A 21,833-nucleotide genomic window follows, 5' to 3' on the forward strand; every position below is an offset into this window, starting at 1 on the left:
TGTTGTCACATATTTGAACATCGTCCTGAGTGTGTGAGAAGTGAGAAGAACAGGAAGCACCAGAAACACTACAGGAAGATTTAAGATGGTGACCTTGATGGCGCAGAGTGAAAAACCACACGCATCACTTCCTGTCAGGTTTTTAAATGGTTGACCTGCTAATAACGCATCGCCTGACCTCTGTGGTTCTGCTAGAACCTGTTTTAGACCCGACTTGTTCTGAAAGCTCATGGAAACTTAGAAATGGCTGCAAGCATCCCTCGCCTCACCCATCCCTCCCCCGTCTGCAGGGAGGCCTCAGCAGAGCAGACAGCGCCCCCTCCTCCCACGTCGTGTTATTACCTCGGACGGCAGAGTGGCCCACCGTCCGCCATGTGCTGCATACTGATGATCCAACCCTGCATAATAATGTTTGTCTCTGTGCGAGGCTGCAGGAGCGTCCTGATCCGGTCTCAGGAGAGCCGGGCTCACATCAGCGTCCACACAGACTTAACAGGAAGTGACAGCAGAACGCTCAGCGAGCCCGGGCTGATCTCACCGGTGATTGTTGGACAAATTGTTGTGAGTCACGGTTGAGGCAGGGTCAGCCACACAAATGACGAGTCAACGCTCAAACCAGGATTATAACGTCTCCGTGAGCCTACATAACCCACAATGCAACTCGACCACCATCAGTTTCAGGTGTGATGTCTCAATATGGTCAGGTGAGATGTCGACCAGAGGATTTTGGGACAGGAAGCGTTCTGAGTTCTGTTTGTAGTTGGAGTGGTATTGACGATGTTTCCGTTTTGTATTATCTTTTTTTAGCATTCATATTTTCCATATATCTGAGAAAGCAGAAAACTGAACAACAACCGGACGAGCGAGGCTCAGAGTCTCTGCATACATCCATGGCAGGAAGTGGAGGTGAAGTAACCTGTCTGTAATCGTGACTCCAAACAGGTGTACGTCACAAAATGAGCTCTGCTTCTCGACCCTTCTCTAACCACGTCGCCTCAGTTGCCCGGTCATGCTTTACCTAACTCAACATGTTACTCAACTCCTGACACAAGCTGTGTTCATCTCCAGACAGCCTCCAGCCTGCACAGTGAAACCTCTTCAGATGATCCAGAACGTGGCGGCTGGCCTGCTCTTCAGTCATGGAGCTAAAACCAAACACTGTAAAAGTTACAGACTGAACCTTTAAATCAACTCATCAATCACGAGAAGCTTTAAAGAAAGAAGCAAATCTCTGAACTCTAGATAACGTTTAGATAACGTTTAGATAACGTTCTGTGTGTTCATGAACATCCTGCATGGAAACGATCGAACCTTTGCATCAGCGTCAGAAATGTTGATGCTTCTCTAAACAGCACTGAGCGCGCTCAGTAACAGATTTGATCTGTAAGACGACCTGAATGCAGCTGCAGAGACGCAACTGCAGTAAATAACAAAACGCAGAGCGGAGATCACCCAGAGGCATGTCAACATCTCCCCCCCTCACCCATCCTCTCCCATCCTCACCCATCCTCTCCCATCCTCTCTTCCTATCCTCCCTCTCTCACCTCCCGGCTCGTGTTTCACGGGGAGAATACCTCGGCACGAGGAGAAAACCCTCGACATGAAAGCAGCAGCATCTATAACAAACACATCCTGAACCCTTTCACAATAAAAGACTTCCTGTTTGTAACAGCCATTTTAAAGAATGAGTCATAATAAAACACATTAAATCATGTGACATCATCTCTGATCTCATCTGAGCTCGTTAAAGACACGAAGCTCGTCAGGACAAATCACTGCAGCGAGGTCAAACAGAAGAGAGGAGGTGATTTAATGTGAGGTCACATGAGACATGAGGAGGGTTGAAGGAGAGGAACATGCAACACGTCAATATCACGCCTCCACCTGCACTACATCATGCAGGGCCGCGCCTAAAGCCTGTATGTCCCCAGCGTGGCCCCTCCACCCAGAACACACAGCTCAGTTTGCAGAGGGCTCGGCGTCGATGCAGAGGACAGAGAGGCGAGCGGCCCGGCCCGTAAATTATTTACTACGTCTGAACTGTGCTGAGCGCAGCAGATCCACAACATGGAGGAGGTCTGCATGAGGACCGGGCCGGGCTGGACCGGGCCAGAACGACTCCTCTGATGTCAACACACACTCCACACTCATCTATCAGTTACTATGGGAACTGAACTCTGCACTGTAGCACTGTAGTACTGTAGTATTGTAGTATTGTAGTACTGTAGTCTTGTAGTATTGTAGTGTTGTAGTCGTGTGGTACTGTAGTAATGTAGTACTGTAGTCTTGTAGTACTGTAGCATTGTACTCTTGCAGTAGTGTAGTCATGTAGTCTTGTAGTAGTGTAGTATTGTAGTCTTGTAGTATTGTAGTTTTGTAGTCTTGTAGTCCTGTAGTCTTTTAGTACTGTGGTTCTGTAGTATTGTAGTCTTGTAGTACTGTAGTCCTGTAGTCTTGTAGTACTGTAGTATTGTAGTCTTTTAGTACTGTAGTATTGTAGTCTTTTAGTACTGTAGTTTTGTAGTCTTGTAGTATTGTAGTACTGTAGTGTTGTAGTCTTGTAGTATTGTAATACTGTAGTGTTGTAGTACTGTAGTTTTGTAATACTGTAGTATTGTAGTATTGTAGTACTGTAGTACTGTAGTATTGTAGTACTGTAGTGTTGTAGTATTGTAGTACTGTAGTTTTGTAGTATTGTAGTACTGTAGTGTTGTAGTACTGTAGTCTTGTAGTACTGTAGTTCTGTAGTACTGTAGTCTTGTAGTACTGTAGTTTTGTAGTCTTGTAGTACTGTAGTATTGTAATACTGTAGTACTGTAGTTTTGTAGTACTGTAGTCTTGTAGTACTGTAGTTTTGTAGTCTTGTAGTACTGTAGTATTGTAATACTGTAGTCTTGTAGTACTGTAGTACTGTAGTATTGTAGTACTGTAGTATTGTAGTCTTGTAGTCTTGTAGTATGTCTTGTCTTGTCTAGTCTTATACTATGTTCCTACGTGTGCAGTACCTCTCCTCCTCCACCAGGGGCCCTCACGGATGGTGTAGGACAGCTCGTTGAACTCCAGGTCGACGGCGGAGCGACGTGGGAGGTGCGAGAAGCGCTGCGCCTCAGTGATGTGGTTCTCCACCTTCTTCAGGTGGGTGAGCAGCGGCGCCTCCTGAGGAGCTCCACCCGGGAGTTTGGTCTCCTCCATGGGGATGCTGACCGCGCTCGGCTCCAGAGTCCTCTCAGCCATGCTGAAAGACTACAAAACGGGAGAGAGGGTTAGTCTGTTCTGACATCATCACACATCATCTGACATCATCTGACATCATCTGACATCATCTGACATCCTCTGACATCATCTGACATCATCACACATCATCTGACATCATCTGACATCCTCTGACATCATCACACATCATCTGACATCATCACAGAGATCCACAGACTGGTCGTTTTTGGACGCCTCGTCATCAGTTGATGTGATTTCAGAGTTTCCATGAAGTGAATCAAAGTGAATCAAAGTGAATCAAAGTGAATCAGATTCAGAGTGTGAGGAGTCGGATCTGGTTTCATGCAGCTCACTCGACTGCTGATTCACATAAATGTGACTGAAGTGAAGTGAAGCAGTTTAACAAAGTAAAAGACGATGATGAGCTGTGTCATGCAGGAGAGTGAGAAGGTGGAGGTGATGGAGGTGATGATGGAGGTGATGGAGGTGATGATAGAGAAGGTGGAGGTGATGGAGGTGATGATAGAGATGGTGGAGATGATAGAGGTGATGATAGAGATGGTGGAGATGATGGAGGTGATGGAGATGATGGAGGTGATGGAGGTGATGATAGAGATGGTGGAGGTGATGGAGGTGATGGAGGTGATGGAGGTGATGGAGATGGTGGAGATGATGGAGGTGATGAAGGTGATGGAGGTGATGGAGATGATGGAGATGATGGAGGTGATGGAGATGATGCAGGTGATGGAGGTGATGATAGAGATGGTGGAGGTGATGGAGATGATGGAGGTGATGAAGGTGATGGAGGTGATGGAGATGATGGAGGTGATGGAGGTGATGGAGATGATGGAGGTGATGGAGGTGATGGAGGTGTTTTCAAGTTAATTAACTGAATGAAATCACAGACACACTGACGAGTTTGTCCACAGACCAAAAACAACATCTGAGTGTAGTACTACTACTACTACTACTACTACTACTACTTTAGTGCTGGAGGATTGTGGTCTTGTAGTTTTGTAATACTATAGTATTGTAGTACTGTAGTAGTACTGTAGTAGTACTGTAGTAGTGCTGTAGTAGTACTGTAGTAGTACTGTGTCCGTGCAGTAAAGTATCGAGCGGTGCATTAGTGAATTTCCATTAGCAGTCTGCACACGCTCAGTAGAAACACTGACAGGCTTTAATGGACTCTTAGTCAAATGAAGACCTCCATGTTCTCCACAACACGTGAACTACACACACACACACACACACACACACACACACACACACACAGACACACACCACACACACACACACACAGACACACACACACACAGACACACACCACACACACACAGACACACACACACACACACACACACACACTCTGCAGTGTTACCTGCTCTCTAAATAAAAACACCTGTGACTCTGACTTCCTGTCAGGTTAACGTCTGTCCTGCTGTGTGTTGCATTGCGCATGCACACGCACACACGCACGCATTGCACATACTTGTTATTGTGAGCAGGTGAGCCCCGGTTCTCCTCTGACGGCTGGAGGTGATGATCCAAATAAACCAACAGTCCACAGTCCTGAAAAATCCGGTTCGGTTCGGATGTGGCCTCACAGCACCGAGCTGGTTTTTATCTCCCGGGGCGCGGCGCGCATCGTCCCGCATCCACAGCAGCAGCTCCAGAGATTAAAATCATGTCCGGCCTCAGACTAAGAGAGAGGAGGCGATCATCAGGGGAGCAGGACGCCCGTCATCTTCATCCGTCTCATCAAAGCCATCCGTCCAGAACCAGAACCAGAACCGAGCCCTTCACACGCATGCTCCGCGGTGCAGCTGATGTTTCAGTCCGTCCTGACATCTGGAAGGAGACAGAGAGTGAAAAACAGACGGAGATGCTGCGGATCCTTCAGCTGCCGCTGTCCCCCCGCACCGACCGGCTGCTGTGCGTGTGCGCGGCACGCACGCTGCTGGATGAGGGCGTAGCTGATGGAGGCAAAAAAAAAAAAACAACAACAACAACAACAAACTGTTTAGGTTATTCCCGCATCCGAAAACAAATGACCAATGATGTGTTAATAATTAATAATGAAATAATATTTATAATTAAATCAGCTGTTGGAGCTCTCAGGTGACACTTAAACCCTCAGGGCTCAGTTCTGTTCTGGAGAGTCTCTGGAGACAGACAGGACCGGGAATAACCCGGAATAACCCGCTCTACACCTTTTATCATTAATCCTCCTCCAGCCTCTTAATCCAGACACACATCATGGGTTCAGGCTGGTCCTGGTTCAGGCTGGCCCTGGTTCAGGCTGGCCCTGGTTCAAGCTGGTCCTGGTTCAGGCTGGCCCTGGTTCAGGCTGGTCCGGGTTCAGGCTGATCCGGGTTCAGGCAGGTCCTAGTTCAGAGGACATGGTGATGGAGATGTGGTCTGTCTCTTTAAAGGCCGCTCCTGCGCAGCTGCCGGTGCTGATGCTGCAGTCCCGGGTTATTTTCGGTGAAGCTTTCGGGGTTACTCGCGTTCATGCGCGGCCCCACGTGCCTTACATCACCCGGGAGAGGAAGTCCGAACCATTTATAGACAAACACACCTGGAACCATCAGAGGCACGAGCTGCAGAGAGTAAGCACATGCTGATACAGACAGACAGACAGACAGGTGAACAGACAGGTGAACAGACAGACAGGTGAACAGACAGACAGGTGAACAGACAGACAGGTGATGCATTCAGATAGACAAGTCTGTCTGTCTGTCTGTCTGTCTACCTGTCTGTATGTCTGTCTGTTTACCTGTCTGTCTGTCTGTTTACCTGTCTGTCTACCTGTGCAGGTGGTGGCTCTGAAGTTCATGCCTAAGGTGGGTCGCTCAGAGAAGGAGCTGCGCAGCCTGAAGAGAGAGATCGAGATCATGAGAGGCCTCCAACACCCGAACACCTGTCTGTCTGTCTGTGTACCTGTCTGTCCCCTCCACCTGAGCAGTGTGTTCACCTTTATTCTCAGAGTGCATGAACTCATTCATGGTCCTCTGATCATTAATCAGCTGTTTGATCCTCGGTGATGGATCAGCTGTTTGATCCTCAGTGATGGATCAGCTGTTTGATCCTCAGTGATGGATCAGAGTGTTTGATCCTCAGTGATGGATCAGCTGTTTGATCCTCAGTGATGGATCAGAGTGTTTGATCCTCAGTGATGGATCAGAGTGTTTGATCCTCAGTGATGGATCAGCTGTTTGATCCTCAGTGATGGATCAGAGTGTTTGATCCTCAGTGATGGATCAGCTGTTTGATCCTCAGTGATGGATCAGAGTGTTTGATCCTCAGTGATGGATCAGCTGTTTGATCCTCAGTGATGGATCAGCTGTTTGATCCTCAGTGATGGATCAGAGTGTTTGATCCTCAGTGATGGATCAGCTGTTTGATCCTCGGTGATGGATCAGCTGTTTGATCCTCAGTGATGGATCAGAGTGTTTGATCCTCAGTGATGGATCAGCTGTTTGATCCTCAGTGATGGATCAGCTGTTTGATCCTCAGTGATGGATCAGAGTGTTTGATCCTCAGTGATGGATCAGCTGTTTGATCCTCAGTGATGGATCAGCTGTTTGATCCTCAGTGATGGATCAGAGTGTTTGATCCTCAGTGATGGATCAGCTGTTTGATCCTCAGTGATGGATCAGCTGTTTGATCCTCAGTGATGGATCAGAGTGTTTGATCCTCAGTGATGGATCAGCTGTTTGATCCTCAGTGATGGATCAGCTGTTTGATCCTCAGTGATGGATCAGAGTGTTTGATCCTCAGTGATGGATCAGCTGTTTGATCCTCAGTGATGGATCAGCTGTTTGATCCTCAGTGATGGATCAGAGTGTTTGATCCTCAGTGATGGATCAGCTGTTTGATCCTCAGTGATGGATCAGCTGTTTGATCCTCAGTGATGGATCAGAGTGTTTGATCCTCAGTGATGGATCAGCTGTTTGATCCTCAGTGATGGATCAGCTGTTTGATCCTCAGTGATGGATCAGAGTGTTTGATCCTCAGTGATGGATCAGCTGTTTGATCCTCAGTGATGGATCAGCTGTTTGATCCTCAGTGATGGATCAGAGTGTTTGATCCTCAGTGATGGATCAGCTGTTTGATCCTCAGTGATGGATCAGCTGTTTGATCCTCAGTGATGGATCAGAGTGTTTGATCCTCAGTGATGGATCAGCTGTTTGATCCTCAGTGATGGATCAGCTGTTTGATCCTCAGTGATGGATCAGAGTGTTTGATCCTCAGTGATGGATCAGCTGTTTGATCCTCAGTGATGGATCAGCTGTTTGATCCTCAGTGATGGATCAGAGTGTTTGATCCTCAGTGATGGATCAGCTGTTTGATCCTCAGTGATGGATCAGCTGTTTGATCCTCAGTGATGGATCAGAGTGTTTGATCCTCAGTGATGGATCAGCTGTTTGATCCTCAGTGATGGATCAGCTGTTTGATCCTCAGTGATGGATCAGCTGTTTGATCCTCAGTGATGGATCAGCTGTTTGATCCTTGGTGATGGATCAGCTGTTTGATCCTGACTTAAGGTGAGACCAGCTGTGACCTGAACACCTCCATCAGCTCTGCTCCTGCAGGTTCACGGTGAAGGAGGACCTGGACTTTGGTCCCATGCTGGAGAGCGTGAATGGAGTAACTGGAAATGAGCGTGAGCAGACGTACTGGGAGATCCTGGCCGAAGGTCCAGGAGGCTTCAACGGGCTGGATGTGGGTGAGTGTGACCCGCCATGAGACTCCAAGAGCTGGACCAGGAGGATTCACTTACTGTCAAGTTATTTTACAGATTTGAACTGAGTCATGACAATCAGACACTGTCAATAAAGACGCAGATCATTTCTATCATTTTACAGAAAACGACTGTAACATTGTGTAATAAGATATTTTCTGTAAATTATGTCAGAGTTTGACTAAAAATACAGATTTACCTTAAAATAACAAATAAACTGACATAAACATTTATATAATGAGCCACATGTTTAATTACAGATGTTACTGTCATTTCACGTGTTCGTGTGTAATTTAAGAAAGCAGAAAAATACTGTACTGTACAAACACTTTGATTAGTTTATTGTTATTAACACTGAAAGTAGTTTGGTTGTTAATTGAGTTCATTGTAATTTTGTTCTGTGTACAGTTTGTAAAGATGTTTATAGTGTCTTCTTTGGTTTTTGTCTCATGCATGAACTCGTCTCGTTTCTTTGTCAGGGATCAGCTACAAACCGAGAGCCAACGAACACGTCGTCCTCAGGTTCAGCACGTGGACTCAGATGAACAGAAACCTTTATTTTGTATTTCTGTCAGTGGATGAATGACTTCCTGTGAAGTGTGAACTGTTACACAGCAACATCTAGTGGTCAACAGGAGGAATTTATCAACGTCTGCATCAAACGTCACAAAGTGACCAAACCAACACAAGATATGAAACATGAGAAACACAGCTGACATTTATTTACATCTCGTGAATGTTTGGTCTCTGGCTGAGTTTAATTCATATTTGACCTGAATAAAAGTCCTGCAGACAAAAGAAGAAGAGTCTGACGTCTGTACTTTGTTTGTTTGCTGAGCGGATCTTTTTTATTATTTCTGTTCATAGAGTCAGAAAATGATCTGTGCTCTTTGAGACGGAGATCAGAGTTCGTGCTTCGACTTATTCAACATCACAGATCATATTCATATTTATACATCTATAGAAACATAAAGAACAAACAGACATTTGGTAAATTTATCACATGAAATCATTTAAATATTAAATGAGACTCCCTGACGGTCTCCGTGTGACCCCTGACCCCTGACCTCAGCTCCTCTGGTCCTAACAGGATTAAGGTTTCACCTGGTCGAGGACAGATGGACTGAGCCGGCAGAGACGATAATCTGTCGTCTCACTTCTTCCTTTATCTTGGACACATACAAACGTTTACTGATGTACAAACATGAGAAAGAGCCCGACACCGTTCATCCTGTGAGAAACAAGAACTTATTAAAAACTCACAGCCTGAATTTTAATATAATCCACCTCCGACTCCTCCGGCGTTAGGAATTCAAATAATAAGACATTAAATCAACTTTTCTCTCCAAAACTAACGTCTGCTACACCGACTGTCGTCAGGTGAATGGTGTCTCTGTAAATTGCTGCCAGCTGTAGCTGCTGTTAGCTCATGTTAGCTCAGTCTGCTAGCCGTGCTGCCCGGACTGTGAGCTCAGAGCATCAGGAGTGTTAGTGTTTGTACCACAGGGAAGAAGAAGAGGAAGAAGAAGAAGAGATGTTCAGCCCCAGCAGTCAGCAGCCTCTATGGACATAATGGCAGAGGAGAAGAGAGTGAAGAGGACGCTGACGGAGGAAGCTAAGAAGGTTTTAGGTCCTCGGTTTCTGCCTAGCGACGGGGTGGGACACCGACTCTCGACACGACAAAGCGCAGTCACAGATGCAGGGCACGCACTGAGAGAAGAAGCGCTTCCAGCCGCTCTCCTTCTTCTTGCAGTTGTCGATCCGGCTGCAGCCTCGTTTGATTGGCCCGGTGTAGTTCTTCTGAGTGCAGGTGGAGTTACACGACCCGCCCAGCTCCCGCTCGCTGATCTCGATGCGTCCTCGTGGACACATCCCTGAAAACAGATCATAGGGTGAGCGGACAGGTTCATGAGGGATCATCAGATCTGTGTTTACTCACGAAGGCAGGTCGGTCTGGGGGTCCAGAGCCCGTCAGGCTGGCAGGTTCTGGTTGGACTTCCCACTAGCATGAAGCCAGAGCGACAGGTGTACCTCACCACAGAGCCCACCCACCAATCGTTCCCAAACACCACTCCATTGTAGTCCACATCAGGCCGCCCACAATTCACTGCCAGGTGAAAGCAAAGCATGATGGGAGGATGCAGGACAGGTGGAGCAGGCGGGTCGGGGTTCTGGTGGTCTTACCTCTGCACAGTGACTTGTATCCGAGCCAGCAGCAGCTCGAGTCTCCGCAGCGGTCCCTCCTCAGCTCCTGGTGCCGAGCCTTACAGCCACCGAAGCAAAGGGGCGCCGAGCCGGACCAGTACATGTCGTCGAAAAAGTCCGGTTCTGGGGTCCACTGTGTCTCACCTGCAGGGACAAACACCAGAACCAGACAGATCACACATAGAACAAAATCTGGAAAGATTTCCAGGCTTCAAGGCTGATCCAGGATGATCTTACCGCTACCTTCCACCTCTGTGATCCATCCAGGAAGCTGACACGCGGCTCTGTGGAGGCATCCCAGCAGCAGCAGCAGGTTCAGGCTCGCAGCGTTCATCTTCTGATGGAGCCGAGGAACATCAGAACATCAGAGGAACATGGTCAGGACGTCAGTGAAGCTGTCAGAGCGCTCAGCCTGCAGAGCTGTGAACCTGAAATAAGCTGAGTGCTGTTAATCTGCTGCACGGCTCAAGCTGCAGGTCTGACACGCCTGCAGGAAGAAGATCCACGATGACACGAGGAGCGAAGACCACGTCTCAGTTCAGACACCAACAAACGTTATTACACAGAATCTCTGAAGGGTCACCTCACACAAAAAAACAATGACAGTAAAAGGTCAAATATGGAAGGAAGTGGACACAGGTGTACAGGTGGATGTTTGTGTGTCACTTCCTGTGAGGTCACGGTGATACCTGAGCCCACAAACACTCAACGAGACTCTGAGAGTTTAAAACAGGCCTCAGCTCGCTGAGTGATCCGAGTCACGTGACATTAACTTCGTCTCTTAATGACTCGTTAAAAGTCCAGACTCGGATTTTTTTGTGCAACATTAACGACAAACAGAAGAAGTGATTTCTGCAAACGACTTTATTGGAGCGTTAAAAAGAACAAAGAGTTAATGAGTTAATGAGGTAGAGTCCTCTGTGATGGATGATGACTGCGAACGCACCGCCCGGATGGCGTGCTGCATTCAGGGACCACCACAGTCTGACACACGATGACTGGATCTAAAAATACTGGCAGGTCGACATTCGTAAACAGAACGGTTAAAACTTGATCACAACCTAATATAGGCGTCAATCCTTCATCCACACGGAACGTCTCCGTCACGTCTCCGTCACGTCTCCGTCACGATTCCATCACACCGTCTGCTGTTGAGCAGAGTCCGTCCCTCCACGGAGGACGTACATCATCTCCTCGCCGTCAGCGGCGCCATCATCTGTCTCCTCCGTCCTCTGCTCCTCCAGGAGCACTCCTCTCAGGGCCGCCCCCGTCGGGGCCTCCTCCTCCTCCTCCATCTCCTCTGTCTGTCCTCCGTCCTCGTCCTCCTGCCGGCTCTGTCGCTCCCTCATCAGCTGCTCCGTCAGCTCCACGCTCTCGTAGCGAATCAGCTGCAGCCGCAGGAAGCCGTCCTCATGCTCTTTGTACCTGACGGAGGACAAAGACGGCGTCAGCGCTGCAGCAGTCTCAGACGTTAACTCACCTGGACGGACTCACCTGAACCTCACCTGGACGGACTCACCTGAACCTCACCTGAACCTCACCTGGACGGACTCACCTGAACCTCGGGTGTCCGGACGGCCACTTGAACTGGTGTTTCTTGTGCAGGTGGACGGTGAGGTTGTTCCCTCGGGTGAAGCACTGATCGCACACGTGACATTTGTAGCGTGCGACAAAGTTCCCCTGATGACAGAGAGAGAACGTTTAGAGAACATTAGAGAACGTTTAGAGAACATTTAGAGCACGTTAGAGAACGTTAGAGAACATTAGAGAACGTTTAGAGAACGTTAGAGAACGTTTAGAGAACGTAGAGAACGTTTAGAGCACGTTAAGAGCACGTTAGAGAACGTTTAGAGAACATTAGAGAACGTTTAGAGAACGTTAGAGAACAATTAGAGAACGTTAGAGAATGTTTAGAGAACGTTTAGAGCACGTTTAGAGCACGTTTAGAGAACGTTTAGAGCACGTTTAGAGCACGTTTAGAGCACGTTTAGAGAACATTAGAGAACGTTTAGAGCACGTTTAGAGCACGTTAGAGAACGTTTAGAGCATGTTTAGAGAACGTTTAGAGAACATTTAGAGAACGTTTAGAGAACGCTAGAGAATGTTTAGAGAACGTTAGAGAACGTTTAGAGCACGTTTAGAGAACATTAGAGAACGTTAGAGAACAATTAGAGAACGTTAGAGAATGTTTAGAGCACGTTTAGAGCACGTTTAGAGAACGTTTAGAGAACGTTTAGAGCATGTTTAGAGAACGTTTAGAGCATGTTTAGAGAACGTTTAGAGAACGTTAGAGAACGTTAGAGAACGTTTAGAGCACGTTTAGAGAACGTAGAGAACATTAGAGAACGTTTAGAGCACGTTTAGAGAACGTAGAGAACGTTTAGAGAACATTAGAGAACGTTTAGAGCACGTTAGAGAACGTTTAGAGAACGTTAGAGAATGTTAGAGAACATTAGAGAACGTTTAGAGCACGTTTAGAGAACGTAGAGAACGTTTAGAGAACATTAGAGAACGTTTAGAGCACGTTTAGAGCACGTTAGAGAACAATTAGAGAACGTTAGAGAATGTTTAGAGCACGTTTAGAGCACGTTTACAGAACGTTTAGAGAACGTTTAGAGAACGTTAGAAAACGTTTAGAGAATGTTTAGAGCACGTTTAGAGAACGTAGAGAACGTTTAGAGCATGTTTAGAGAACGTAGAGAACGTTTAGAGAACATTAGAGAACGTTAGAGAACAATTAGAGAACGTTAGAGAATGTTTAGAGCACGTTTAGAGAACGTTTAGAGAACGTTAGAGAAAGTTAGAGAACGTTAGAGAACGTTTAGAGCACGTTTAGAGAACGTAGAGAACGTTTAGAGAACATTAGAGAACGTTTAGAGCACGTTTAGAGCACGTTAGAGAACGTTTAAAGCACGTTTAGAGCACGTTAGAGAACGTTTAGAGAACGTTTAGAGAACGTTAGAGAATGTTAGAGCACGTTTAGAGAACGTTTAGAGAATGTTAGAGAACGTTTAGGGCACGTAGAGAACGTTTAGAGCACGTTTAGAGAACGTTTAGAGAACGTTTATAGAACGTTTAGAGCACATAGAGAACGTTTAGAGGACGTTTAGAGGACGTTAGAGAACGTTTAGAGAACGTTTAGAGAACGTTAGAGAACGTTAGAGAATGTTTAGAGAACGTTAGAGAACGTTTAGAGCACCTTTAGAGAACGTTAGAAAACGTTTAGAGAACGTTTAGAGAACGTTAGAGAATGTTAGAGCACGTTTAGAGAACGTTTATAGAACGTTTAGAGCACATAGAGAACGTTTAGAGGACGTTTAGAGAATGTTAGAGAACGTTTAGAGCACGTTTAGAGAATGTTTAGAGAACGTTTAGAGAACGTTTAGAGAACGTTAGAGAACGTTAGAGCACGTTTAGAGAACGTTAGAGAACATTTAGAGCATGTTTAGAGCATGTTTAGAGAACGTTAGAGCACATTTAGAGAACGTTAGAGAACGTTTAGAGAACGTTAGAGAGCGTTAGAGAACGTTTAGCGCACGTTTAGAGAACGTTAGAGAACGTTAGAGAACGTTTAGAGCACGTTTAGAGAACGTTAGAGAACGTTTAGCACGTTTAGAGCACGTTTAGAGAACGTTTAGAGAACGTTAGAGAACGTCTAGAGAACGTCTAGAGAACGTTTAGAGAACGTTTAGAGAACGCTGAGGCTGCAGACGTGGAGCGTTCAGCTTCACCTCGTGTTCTCGTCTGTGGTGGATCCTCATGGTGCCGAGCGTTCGGGACGTGAAGCTGCAGCCGGCGGCGTTGCAGTGGAACGCCGGCTCGCTGCTGTGCGTGTCCAGGTGTTTCCGCAGGTCGACCAGGTTCTTACACCTGCAGACAGGTGAGAGGTGACGACATGTGACAGGCACAGTGTGTGTGTTTCACAGTGTGTGTGTGTGTTTCACAGTGTGTGTGTGTCACAGTGTGTGTGTGTCACAGTGTGTGTGTTAGCTCACCTGTACTCGCAGTACTCGCAGCTGTACGGCTTCTCGTTGCTGTGACGGAACTTGATGTGGTTACGGAGCGAAGACGGCGACGGACACGTCATGTCGCACAGCGGACATTTGTAATGGCTCACTGGACGAGGACAGAGCAGTAATCAGATTACATCATCAGACAATACGGAGCCGTCTGTAGTATGGTGACTGACCGTGAGTCCTCATGTGATCCCTCAGGAGGCGCTCTGTGGCGAATCGCTTTGAGCAGTGAGAGCACTGAAACCTCTGACCTGCACACACACACACACACACACACACACACACACATCACAAAACATGGACAGATATATATTAAGGTTCTGCTGATGGACCGGACCGGGTCGTACCCTCCATGGCGCTCTGTCGGATGATGTGGTCGAAGAACTTGGTGTTGCTGGCGTACATGCCGCCGCAGCCCGGACAGGCCACCACCTTCTCCTGGGTGTGGCTGCGCAGGTGCTCCTTCAGCTTCGGGCGTCCTTTAGCCGTCGCCTCACAGTCTGCAGAGTCATGGAGACAACGCTTCAGGTACAGTCTTTAAGACCAGTCTGTGATCTTTAAGACCGGTCTGTGATCTTTAAGACCGGTCTGTGATCTTTAAGACCGGTCTGTGATCTTTAAGACTGATCTTAAGACTGGTCTGTGATCTTTAAGACTGGTCTGTGATCTTTAAGACTGATCTTAAGACTGGTCTGTGATCTTTAAGACTGTCACCTTTCCATCCACAGCGCACCGGGAATTCACAATCTCCTGCCGGGACGTCCACGCACAGACTGTGCATCTCCACGTGACGGTAGAACCACTCAGGGTTTTCAAACGGGGGTTGCTGCAACAGACAGACAAAGACTAAGACTAAAGACTAAGACTAAGACTAAAGACTAAAGAAAAAGACTAAAGACAAAGACTAAGACTAAAGACAAAGACTAAAGACGAAGACTTAAGACTAAGACTAAAGACAAAGACTAAAGACAAAGACTTAAGACTAAAGACAAAGACTAAGACAAAGACTAAAGACAGACTAAAGACTAAGACAAAGACTAAAGACAGAAGACTAAGACTAAAGACAAAGACTAAAGACAAAGACTAAAGACAGAAGACTAAGACTAAAGACTAAGACTAAAGACTAAGACTAAAGACAGAAGACTAAGACTAAAGACAAAGACTAAAGACAGAAGACTAAGACTAAAGACAAAGACTAAAGACAGAAGACTAAGACTAAAGACAAAGACTAAAGACAAAGACTAAAGACAGACTAAAGACTAAGACTAAAGACTAAGACTAAAGACAAAGACTAAAGACAGAAGACTAAGACTAAAGACAAAGACTAAAGACAGAAGACTAAGACTAAAGACAGAAGACAAAGACTAAAGACAAAGACTAAAGACAAAGACTAAAGACAGACTAAAGACTAAGACTAAAGACTAAGACTAAAGACTAAGACTAAAGACAGAAGACTAAGACTAAAGACAAAGACTAAAGACAGAAGACTAAGACTAAAGACAAAGACTAAAGACAGAAGACAAAGACTAAGACTAAAGACAAAGACTAAAGACAAAGACTAAAGACAGAAGACAAAGACTAAAGACAAAGACTAAGACTAAAGACAGAAGACAAAGACTAAGACTAAAGACAGAAGACTAAGACTAAAGACAAAGACTAAAGACAAAGACTAAAGACTAAAGACAAAGACTAAAGACAAAGACTAAAGACAAAGACTAAAGACAAAGACTAAAGACTAAGACTTGACAGTTGAATCAGTGTGTTTAACAGGACGGACCTCACACTCGTCCCACAGGCAGGTGAAGTTGTCGGGGATCTCGGGGATGGTGTTGCGGTTCTGGTATCCGATGGAGCAGCTGCCGATCTTGGGCTGAGCGTTCAGAACCTGCTGACCGAGCTGCTTCAGCTTCGTGTGATAACAGTGGAAGAACAGGTGTCGTCTCAGCTCCTCGGGACCGTCCACAGAGCAGAACCCGCAGTCCCTCCACAGACACGTCCTCTCACCTGGACAAACGGACAGGTCATCAACCACCCATAATAAAAGGACGAAGCCCGGGCGGACCAGAACCACCTCCGACTCTGAGCTCGTCATCTAAACTTCTGTCCCTGCAGACTGTCTAAAACCTGGACGTAGTCTCCGTGGCGTCCCCGCAGACTGTCTAAAACCTGGACGTAGTCTCCGTGGCGTCCCTGCAGACTGTCTAAAACCTGGACGTAGTCTCTGACACCTCCCTCCTCCTCACCTCCTTCCTCCTCCTCCTCCTCCTCACCTTCTTCCTCCTCCTCCTTCCTCACCTCCCTCCTCCTCCTTCCTCCTCACCTCCTTCCTCCTCCTCCTCACCTCCTTCCTCCTCCTCCTCCTCCTCGGAGGTCAGGTGACCCTCCGCGTGCTTGCAGTAGTTCTCCATCCGGCTGAACTCCTCCTGACACGGGCCCCACTCACAGTTCAGCTTCAGCGGCTTCTTGTGGCTCCGTCTGCCCGGCGCCATGTCTCCAGCTCCGGGATCGAACTACCGAGCAGGTCCGACCATCACCGGGCTCACACCGGGTTCTGGTTCTGGTCTGGTTCTGGTTCTACAAACGTTCTGACGGAACCTCGGAGACACGTGACTTCAATAAAAGCTCTGACCGGATGTAAACAACCACCAGTCACTGTGTGCTGCCGAAATGTTTCCCCGGAAACACCGACAGACTTCAATAGTTCCGTACACAAATACTGCAGTGTACTCTGACTTTGAAGTACTTGTACTTGTACTTGAGTATTTTAGTCTAACGTTCAGGAAGTCACGTGATCCGCCTCAAAGACCTTTTCACCCTACCTGCAACACGCATGCGCAGTTCACGTGAACAGAACCTGTCCAGGTAGCTCTGGACCAATCAGAAGTCAGCAGCCAAGGTGACCTGACCATGATTGGTCAGCCTGATGAAATGACGTCATTCACTTAATTTTAATATTAACGTCAGAAATCAAACATTCATTATTTTGACATGAATTAAAACAAAAATAATAAAATGTTTGACGGCTCAGAGCTTCCGTACATCGTGGAGATTTAATGAAGGTCCTCGTTAAGTTTTTAAAATTTGATCTTTAACCTGAGGAAAGCATCACATGTTGAAAAAGACTTAACGAGTTTCATTTATTTATTTGATTAAAGGAGACGAACGAGCACAAACAAACAAACAAACAAACAAACAAACAAACAAAATAAAGTTTGATATTTGAATGTTTTTATTTCAGTTACATCCTGAAATCGTCCAGTGCCCGTCGACTTCACATTGTCCCTGAACCCTCGATGAAAAATACAAAACAAAGGTCCAAACTATCACCTCCACCTCCTCCTCCACCTCCACCTCCTCCTCCACCTCCACCTCCTCCTCCACCTCCTAACGTCGTCTAATGTCCCCTCTGTGTTTCTACTTCCTGCGAGCCTTCAGATTGTTTCTTCATCATCACCGTCACGGTGCCGCTCGCTCTGCGTGGACCGATGCTGATGATGAAGAGTTCAGCCGCTCTTCACTTTCAAAGACAAAGCATGAAAATACTTTTCAGAGTCTGAGACCTGAAACTGTCCTACACACTGAACCGAGGCGGCGAGGTCACAGACTGTCCAACAGGAGCCGGTTCATCTTCATCATCATCATCATCATCATCATCATCATCAGGTCTTCAGTCGTCTCGTCTTCCTCCTCGGGGGACGTCTAGACGTCGTAGAAGAGACGCACCAGATGATACCGGATCCCAAAAGCCACGGCGCTGCCCATCACCTGAGGGACACACACACACACACACACACACACACACACACACACACACACACTCTGAGACACTTGCACACTTCCTGTCGTACTTCCTGTTTGACTGCAGGTGTGTGTGTGTGGTCGTACCTGTATGGCGAGCATGATGGTGGTGAGCGTTCTCTCGTGAGTCGGGCCGAGGATCTTCAGCACCAGGTTTATTAGCGTCATGTTGTTGCACTCGATGAATTCGTCGTCTCCGTCCTGACCTCGGCTCACCTCGAGCAGCTTCAACACTTCAGCCACCTGCAGAGGATTACAGGTGTCATCGTCATCGACCAATCAGGTATCAGCGCTTTTCTCAGCCATCGTAGTTTCTCCTTCACGTTAAGAGGCTGCGATCCAACTACTACGCTGCTACATCCTGCAGACTTTGAGAGCTGATCTGAACACGCTGTTCCACGTGCACTGCGACCACAGCTGGAGCTGATCAAACTCCACCAGAACCACCAGAACCACCAGAACCACCACGGTCCAGTTCAGAAGCATCTCTCCGCTCTGCTGTTCTAGATTTGACGGACGCCACGAGCAGCTCGAGCTGACAGGAAGTCAGACACAGAAACGGCATAGAGAATCTGGCTGATTTTCAAAATAAAACAAACCTCAGCATATTTAAATATTTAGAACCCAGAAAAATGAAACAAAGTCTGGAGGGAAAAACACTTTGAGGAGACGAACCTGGTGGAGTTTGAGGAACGATGAGAAATGTAACACTGTTATAATTATTACATCAGACGATAATGACACACTGTACATTAACAGTGAGCTTAATTAGTTTATTCATGAATATTCATTTAATTAACATTTGTTGTTATTACTTCATCTTTTGTGAGGAACTGTTGTTTTTCTCTGTCTCATTTTAATGAAATATTTTTGACTTTTAGATTTTTAAAAATATTTAAAAACAAAACTTTTGAAAATGTGACAACATTTTACACTATCAGTTAAATATGAAGGTAGGTGTAGCTGTAGGTGTAGCTGTAGGTTGTAGTTGTAGGTGTAGCTGTAGGTGTAGCTGTAGGTGTAGCTGTAGGTGTAGCTGTAGGTGTAGTTGTTATTGTGAGAGCTCAGCTTTACCGTCAGGATGAGCTGTCCTAACTTGGACAGGTCCTTTCTCTTGAATTTCGAGTAGCTCATTCCCAGTTTGCCTGTTTCTGGATTCAGCCTGTCAAACAGAACAAACGTGACTCAGCGAATAAACGATGACTCAGCAGGTATCAGACAGTCAGTGAGCGGGGAGGTTACCTGGGCAGCCGGTGTCTGGGACAGGGGATGATGTGGAACAGCTGAGGCAGAGAGTAGATGAAGTTCACCACCTGAGGGATGAAGAAGAGCAGCATCGTCTTGCTGAAGTGTCCCAGAATGCCGACGACGGCGAACGTCATCCCAGCAAAGTAACAGAAGGTGTCGCCGACAAACACAGACGAGGGATACCTGCGACAAACAGGACGTGAACAGGAGGTAACGCACCTGGACCGTGGTTAAAGTGCCTCAGGTGTGCAGAGGAACTCACCAGTTGTGGTAAAAAAGAGCCAACGTGGTGAAGAAGAACGGGATCATGAAGTAGAGCGAGAACACGTGATCGTCACGGTAATCTCCTGAAAGAGAACACGACAACAACACGTCACAACACACACATATCCAACACACACACACACACACACACACACACACACACACACACACCGCTAAGCTCCAGCAGGTTGAAGACGATGATGGAGCCGGAGATGAAGAGCGCCTGACCCGACTCGATGCCGTTGATGCCGGCGAGGATGTTGATGGCGTTGGTGCAGAACACAGCGAGCATCCCCATGTAGACGTAGTACAGAATACCTGCAGGGGAGACACGAAGAGTCATGTGACGTGTGTCCAGAGACAGACTTCAGACTGGAGGGCGGAGGTCATGATGGAGGGATCACACGTGTCCTCCACTCACCCAGGTCCAGGTGCAGCCCGAGCAGGGCTCTGAAGGGTTTGGGCACCACGATGACCGTGTTGCCAAAGTTGGTGAAGTAAACCATGAGCAGCGGCAGAGACGCCATGGTGGGAAGCAGCAGCTTGTGTCTCCACCGAAGGTTGAGCACGTCGTCAGCGAAGCCCAGAAAGATCATGCAGCAGATGGCGAGGAGAGCCCCGATCAGCTGGACGAACTGAGACACAACAACAACAATGCTTAACTAAATACATGGACTGCAGCTGTGCTCTGTCTGTGTGTGAGTGAGTGACTGCTGAGAGACACAACAACAACACTAAATTAAATACATGGACTGCAGCTGTGCTCTGTCTGTGTGTGAGTGACTGCTGAGAGACACAACAACAACGCTTAACTAAATACATGTACTGCAGCTGTGCTCTGTCTGTGTGTGAGTGACTGCTGAGAGACACAACAACACTTAACTAAATACATGTACTGCAGCTGTGCTCTGTGTGTGAGTGACTGCTGAGAGACACAACAACAACTACTATAAACTAAATATACATTATTACTGACACTGCAGCAGCACAGAGACTAACAAAGTCAGTCAAAGGCAGGCTTGAGCTGCAGGGTCAGCTGCAGGTCAGAGCAATGAACTGCAGCTGTGCTCTGTCTGTGTGTGAGTGACTGCTGAGAGACACAGCAAATCTCTAAATGAAGCCCCTCACCTCGTCGTGAGGGAAGCCGGTACACTGGTCTCCCACGAAGCAGCTGAGGAACGGAACCGGGATGAAGCAGAAGAGGATGATGAGGAACACGGTGCCGCTGATCACGCCCTGCGACTCCGGCCTGCACGAGACAAGGGCGGGAAAAACATGAAACGTACCGACACCAGAACACAGCCAGACCGGGGCGGGAACGGGACACTCACACTTCCTTCTTGGTGGTCTTGTTCAGGTCCATCCCGAACAGCCGGGCCGAGATGAAGTGGTCCTTAAAGGCGGGAATGAGCTTCAGCGTGGCCATGCAGCCCAGAGCCGACATGACGCCGTTAATGACGAGCGGCAGCACCGGCACCGGCGACATGGCTCCGTGTTCGGCGGCTCGGTGTCGGTGTGACAGGATAATCTGACGTCGCCTCTTCGGGGCGATCGACGAACGAGCAGTGACGGAGTTCACCGAGGTCCAAACATGTCAGTCCCGGGTCAGTACCGAACCGGTCCGCGGGCCACCCTGCGGGCCCATTAATGTCTCAGGTCCCGGTTCTGGTTCTGGTTAAAGCCTGTCTGTCTGAACCGCTGACTGGACAAACACGTCCGTGTCAGGTAGCCGCTGAGGCTTCCGGTGGAGCTCTTCAAAATAAAACATTTTGAAAAACCTCTGTGACGTTTGTTTTTTTATTATAAATTATAATAATATAAACTGAGTGTATTGAAAATAAATGTGTTGACCTTCTTACAAACTATCGCGATATTTACTCTGTTTGCTCACACGGTGCATCTTCACTGCTCACGTCACAACAACAAACATTAACTTGAAACAACTTCCGGTTACTGGTGTTGACACGGAAGTGACGTCTTCTGCGGTTGACGTGTCAGCGGGAAATGAGTTTTGACACCTGTCTGTCAAAACATCCTACAAACGGATATCTATACCTTCTATATGTGTGTGGTATATATATACTGTGTGTGTATATATACACACACACACACAACATATATTTAATCACATATATGTGTGTGTGTGTGTGTGTTGTGTATTATATATACAAAGATATATAAACATATACAAAGATATACATACATATATAAACATATACAAAGTAATATATAACATATATATACCACACACACACATATATGTATATACACATATATGTGTGTGTGTGTGTGTATATATATATATATACAAAGATATATAAACATAACAAAAGATATACATA

General features: G+C 46.9%; 4 protein-coding genes across 6 annotated transcripts in view; all 4 read right to left on the bottom strand.

Annotated features, from left to right (window-relative positions):
- The window catches only part of abcg4a (ATP-binding cassette, sub-family G (WHITE), member 4a), a 28,623-nt gene extending 23,117 nt beyond the window's left edge, over window positions 1-5,506 (bottom strand). The window contains exons 1-3 of the mRNA XM_027273843.1: window positions 5,427-5,506; window positions 4,706-5,064; window positions 3,006-3,243 (exon numbers count right to left, since the gene is read on the bottom strand). Coding sequence (XP_027129644.1) covers window positions 3,006-3,234 — 229 coding nt within the window. The 5' untranslated portion in view covers window positions 3,235-3,243; window positions 4,706-5,064; window positions 5,427-5,506. The remainder of the gene's footprint in view (window positions 1-3,005; window positions 3,244-4,705; window positions 5,065-5,426) is intronic.
- A 3,998-nt stretch (window positions 5,507-9,504) lies between these two features.
- On the bottom strand, window positions 9,505-10,780 carry si:ch211-117m20.4 (CUB and sushi domain-containing protein 1). Of its 2 annotated transcripts, none has more exons than XM_010750204.3 (4): window positions 10,409-10,780; window positions 10,145-10,309; window positions 9,900-10,067; window positions 9,505-9,834 (listed from the first exon to the last, which is right to left on the bottom strand). In XM_010750204.3, exons 1-4 carry the CDS (start codon window positions 10,497-10,499, stop codon window positions 9,587-9,589), a joined length of 672 nt encoding a protein of 223 aa, XP_010748506.2. In that variant the 5' UTR covers window positions 10,500-10,780; the 3' UTR covers window positions 9,505-9,586. The 2 variants fall into 2 exon arrangements, with proteins under 2 accessions (XP_010748506.2, XP_019133611.1); XM_019278066.2 differs by having other exon boundaries at window positions 10,403-10,780.
- A 230-nt stretch (window positions 10,781-11,010) lies between these two features.
- Window positions 11,011-16,844, bottom strand: hinfp (histone H4 transcription factor). 2 transcript variants are annotated; one of them, XM_027273484.1, is made up of 9 exons: window positions 16,502-16,844; window positions 15,959-16,185; window positions 14,896-15,007; window positions 14,529-14,681; window positions 14,355-14,432; window positions 14,161-14,281; window positions 13,897-14,035; window positions 11,721-11,845; window positions 11,011-11,590 (listed from the first exon to the last, which is right to left on the bottom strand). In XM_027273484.1, exons 1-9 carry the CDS (start codon window positions 16,668-16,670, stop codon window positions 11,302-11,304), a joined length of 1,413 nt encoding a protein of 470 aa, XP_027129285.1. In that variant the 5' UTR covers window positions 16,671-16,844; the 3' UTR covers window positions 11,011-11,301. The 2 variants fall into 2 exon arrangements, with proteins under 2 accessions (XP_027129285.1, XP_019133651.1); XM_019278106.2 differs by having other exon boundaries at window positions 16,523-16,841.
- A 548-nt stretch (window positions 16,845-17,392) lies between these two features.
- On the bottom strand, window positions 17,393-21,252 carry dpagt1 (dolichyl-phosphate (UDP-N-acetylglucosamine) N-acetylglucosaminephosphotransferase 1 (GlcNAc-1-P transferase)). The gene is made up of 9 exons (XM_010750197.3): window positions 20,823-21,252; window positions 20,620-20,740; window positions 19,913-20,126; window positions 19,663-19,809; window positions 19,490-19,574; window positions 19,222-19,410; window positions 19,054-19,141; window positions 18,067-18,222; window positions 17,393-17,946 (listed from the first exon to the last, which is right to left on the bottom strand). The coding sequence occupies exons 1-9, from the start codon at window positions 20,975-20,977 to the stop codon at window positions 17,881-17,883; spliced, it is 1,221 nt and encodes a 406-aa protein (XP_010748499.2). The 5' UTR covers window positions 20,978-21,252; the 3' UTR covers window positions 17,393-17,880.
- Between the last annotated feature and the right edge of the window lie 581 nt (window positions 21,253-21,833).

The sequence above is a fragment of the Larimichthys crocea genome, chromosome XXII, assembly GCF_000972845.2.
Source record: "Larimichthys crocea isolate SSNF chromosome XXII, L_crocea_2.0, whole genome shotgun sequence".
Lineage (NCBI taxonomy): Eukaryota > Metazoa > Chordata > Actinopteri > Sciaenidae > Larimichthys > Larimichthys crocea.

Excerpts from the sequence above, each read along its gene's own strand:
- hinfp (XM_027273484.1), bottom strand. The coding sequence starts at position 16,670 with ATGGCGCCGGGCAGACGGAGCCACAAGAAGCCGCTGAAGCTGAACTGT. Across the intron at positions 16,186-16,501 it reads TGAGGAGGAGGAGGAAGGAG|GTGAGAGGACGTGTCTGTGG; the intron begins GTGAGGAGGAAG and ends CCGTTTGTCCAG. Across the intron at positions 14,036-14,160 it reads TGCGAGTACTGCGAGTACAG|GTGTAAGAACCTGGTCGACC; the intron begins GTGAGCTAACAC and ends ACCTGTCTGCAG.
- si:ch211-117m20.4 (XM_019278066.2), bottom strand. The coding sequence starts at position 10,499 with ATGAACGCTGCGAGCCTGAACCTGCTGCTGCTGCTGGGATGCCTCCAC. Across the intron at positions 10,310-10,402 it reads CACAGAGGTGGAAGGTAGCG|GTGAGACACAGTGGACCCCA; the intron begins GTAAGATCATCC and ends TTGTCCCTGCAG. Across the intron at positions 9,835-9,899 it reads CCCCAGACCGACCTGCCTTC|GGATGTGTCCACGAGGACGC; the intron begins GTGAGTAAACAC and ends ATCTGTTTTCAG.
- dpagt1 (XM_010750197.3), bottom strand. The coding sequence starts at position 20,977 with ATGTCGCCGGTGCCGGTGCTGCCGCTCGTCATTAACGGCGTCATGTCG. Across the intron at positions 20,127-20,619 it reads CCGGCTTCCCTCACGACGAG|TTCGTCCAGCTGATCGGGGC; the intron begins GTGAGGGGCTTC and ends GTTGTGTCTCAG. Across the intron at positions 18,223-19,053 it reads TAGGACAGCTCATCCTGACG|GTGGCTGAAGTGTTGAAGCT; the intron begins GTAAAGCTGAGC and ends AATCCTCTGCAG.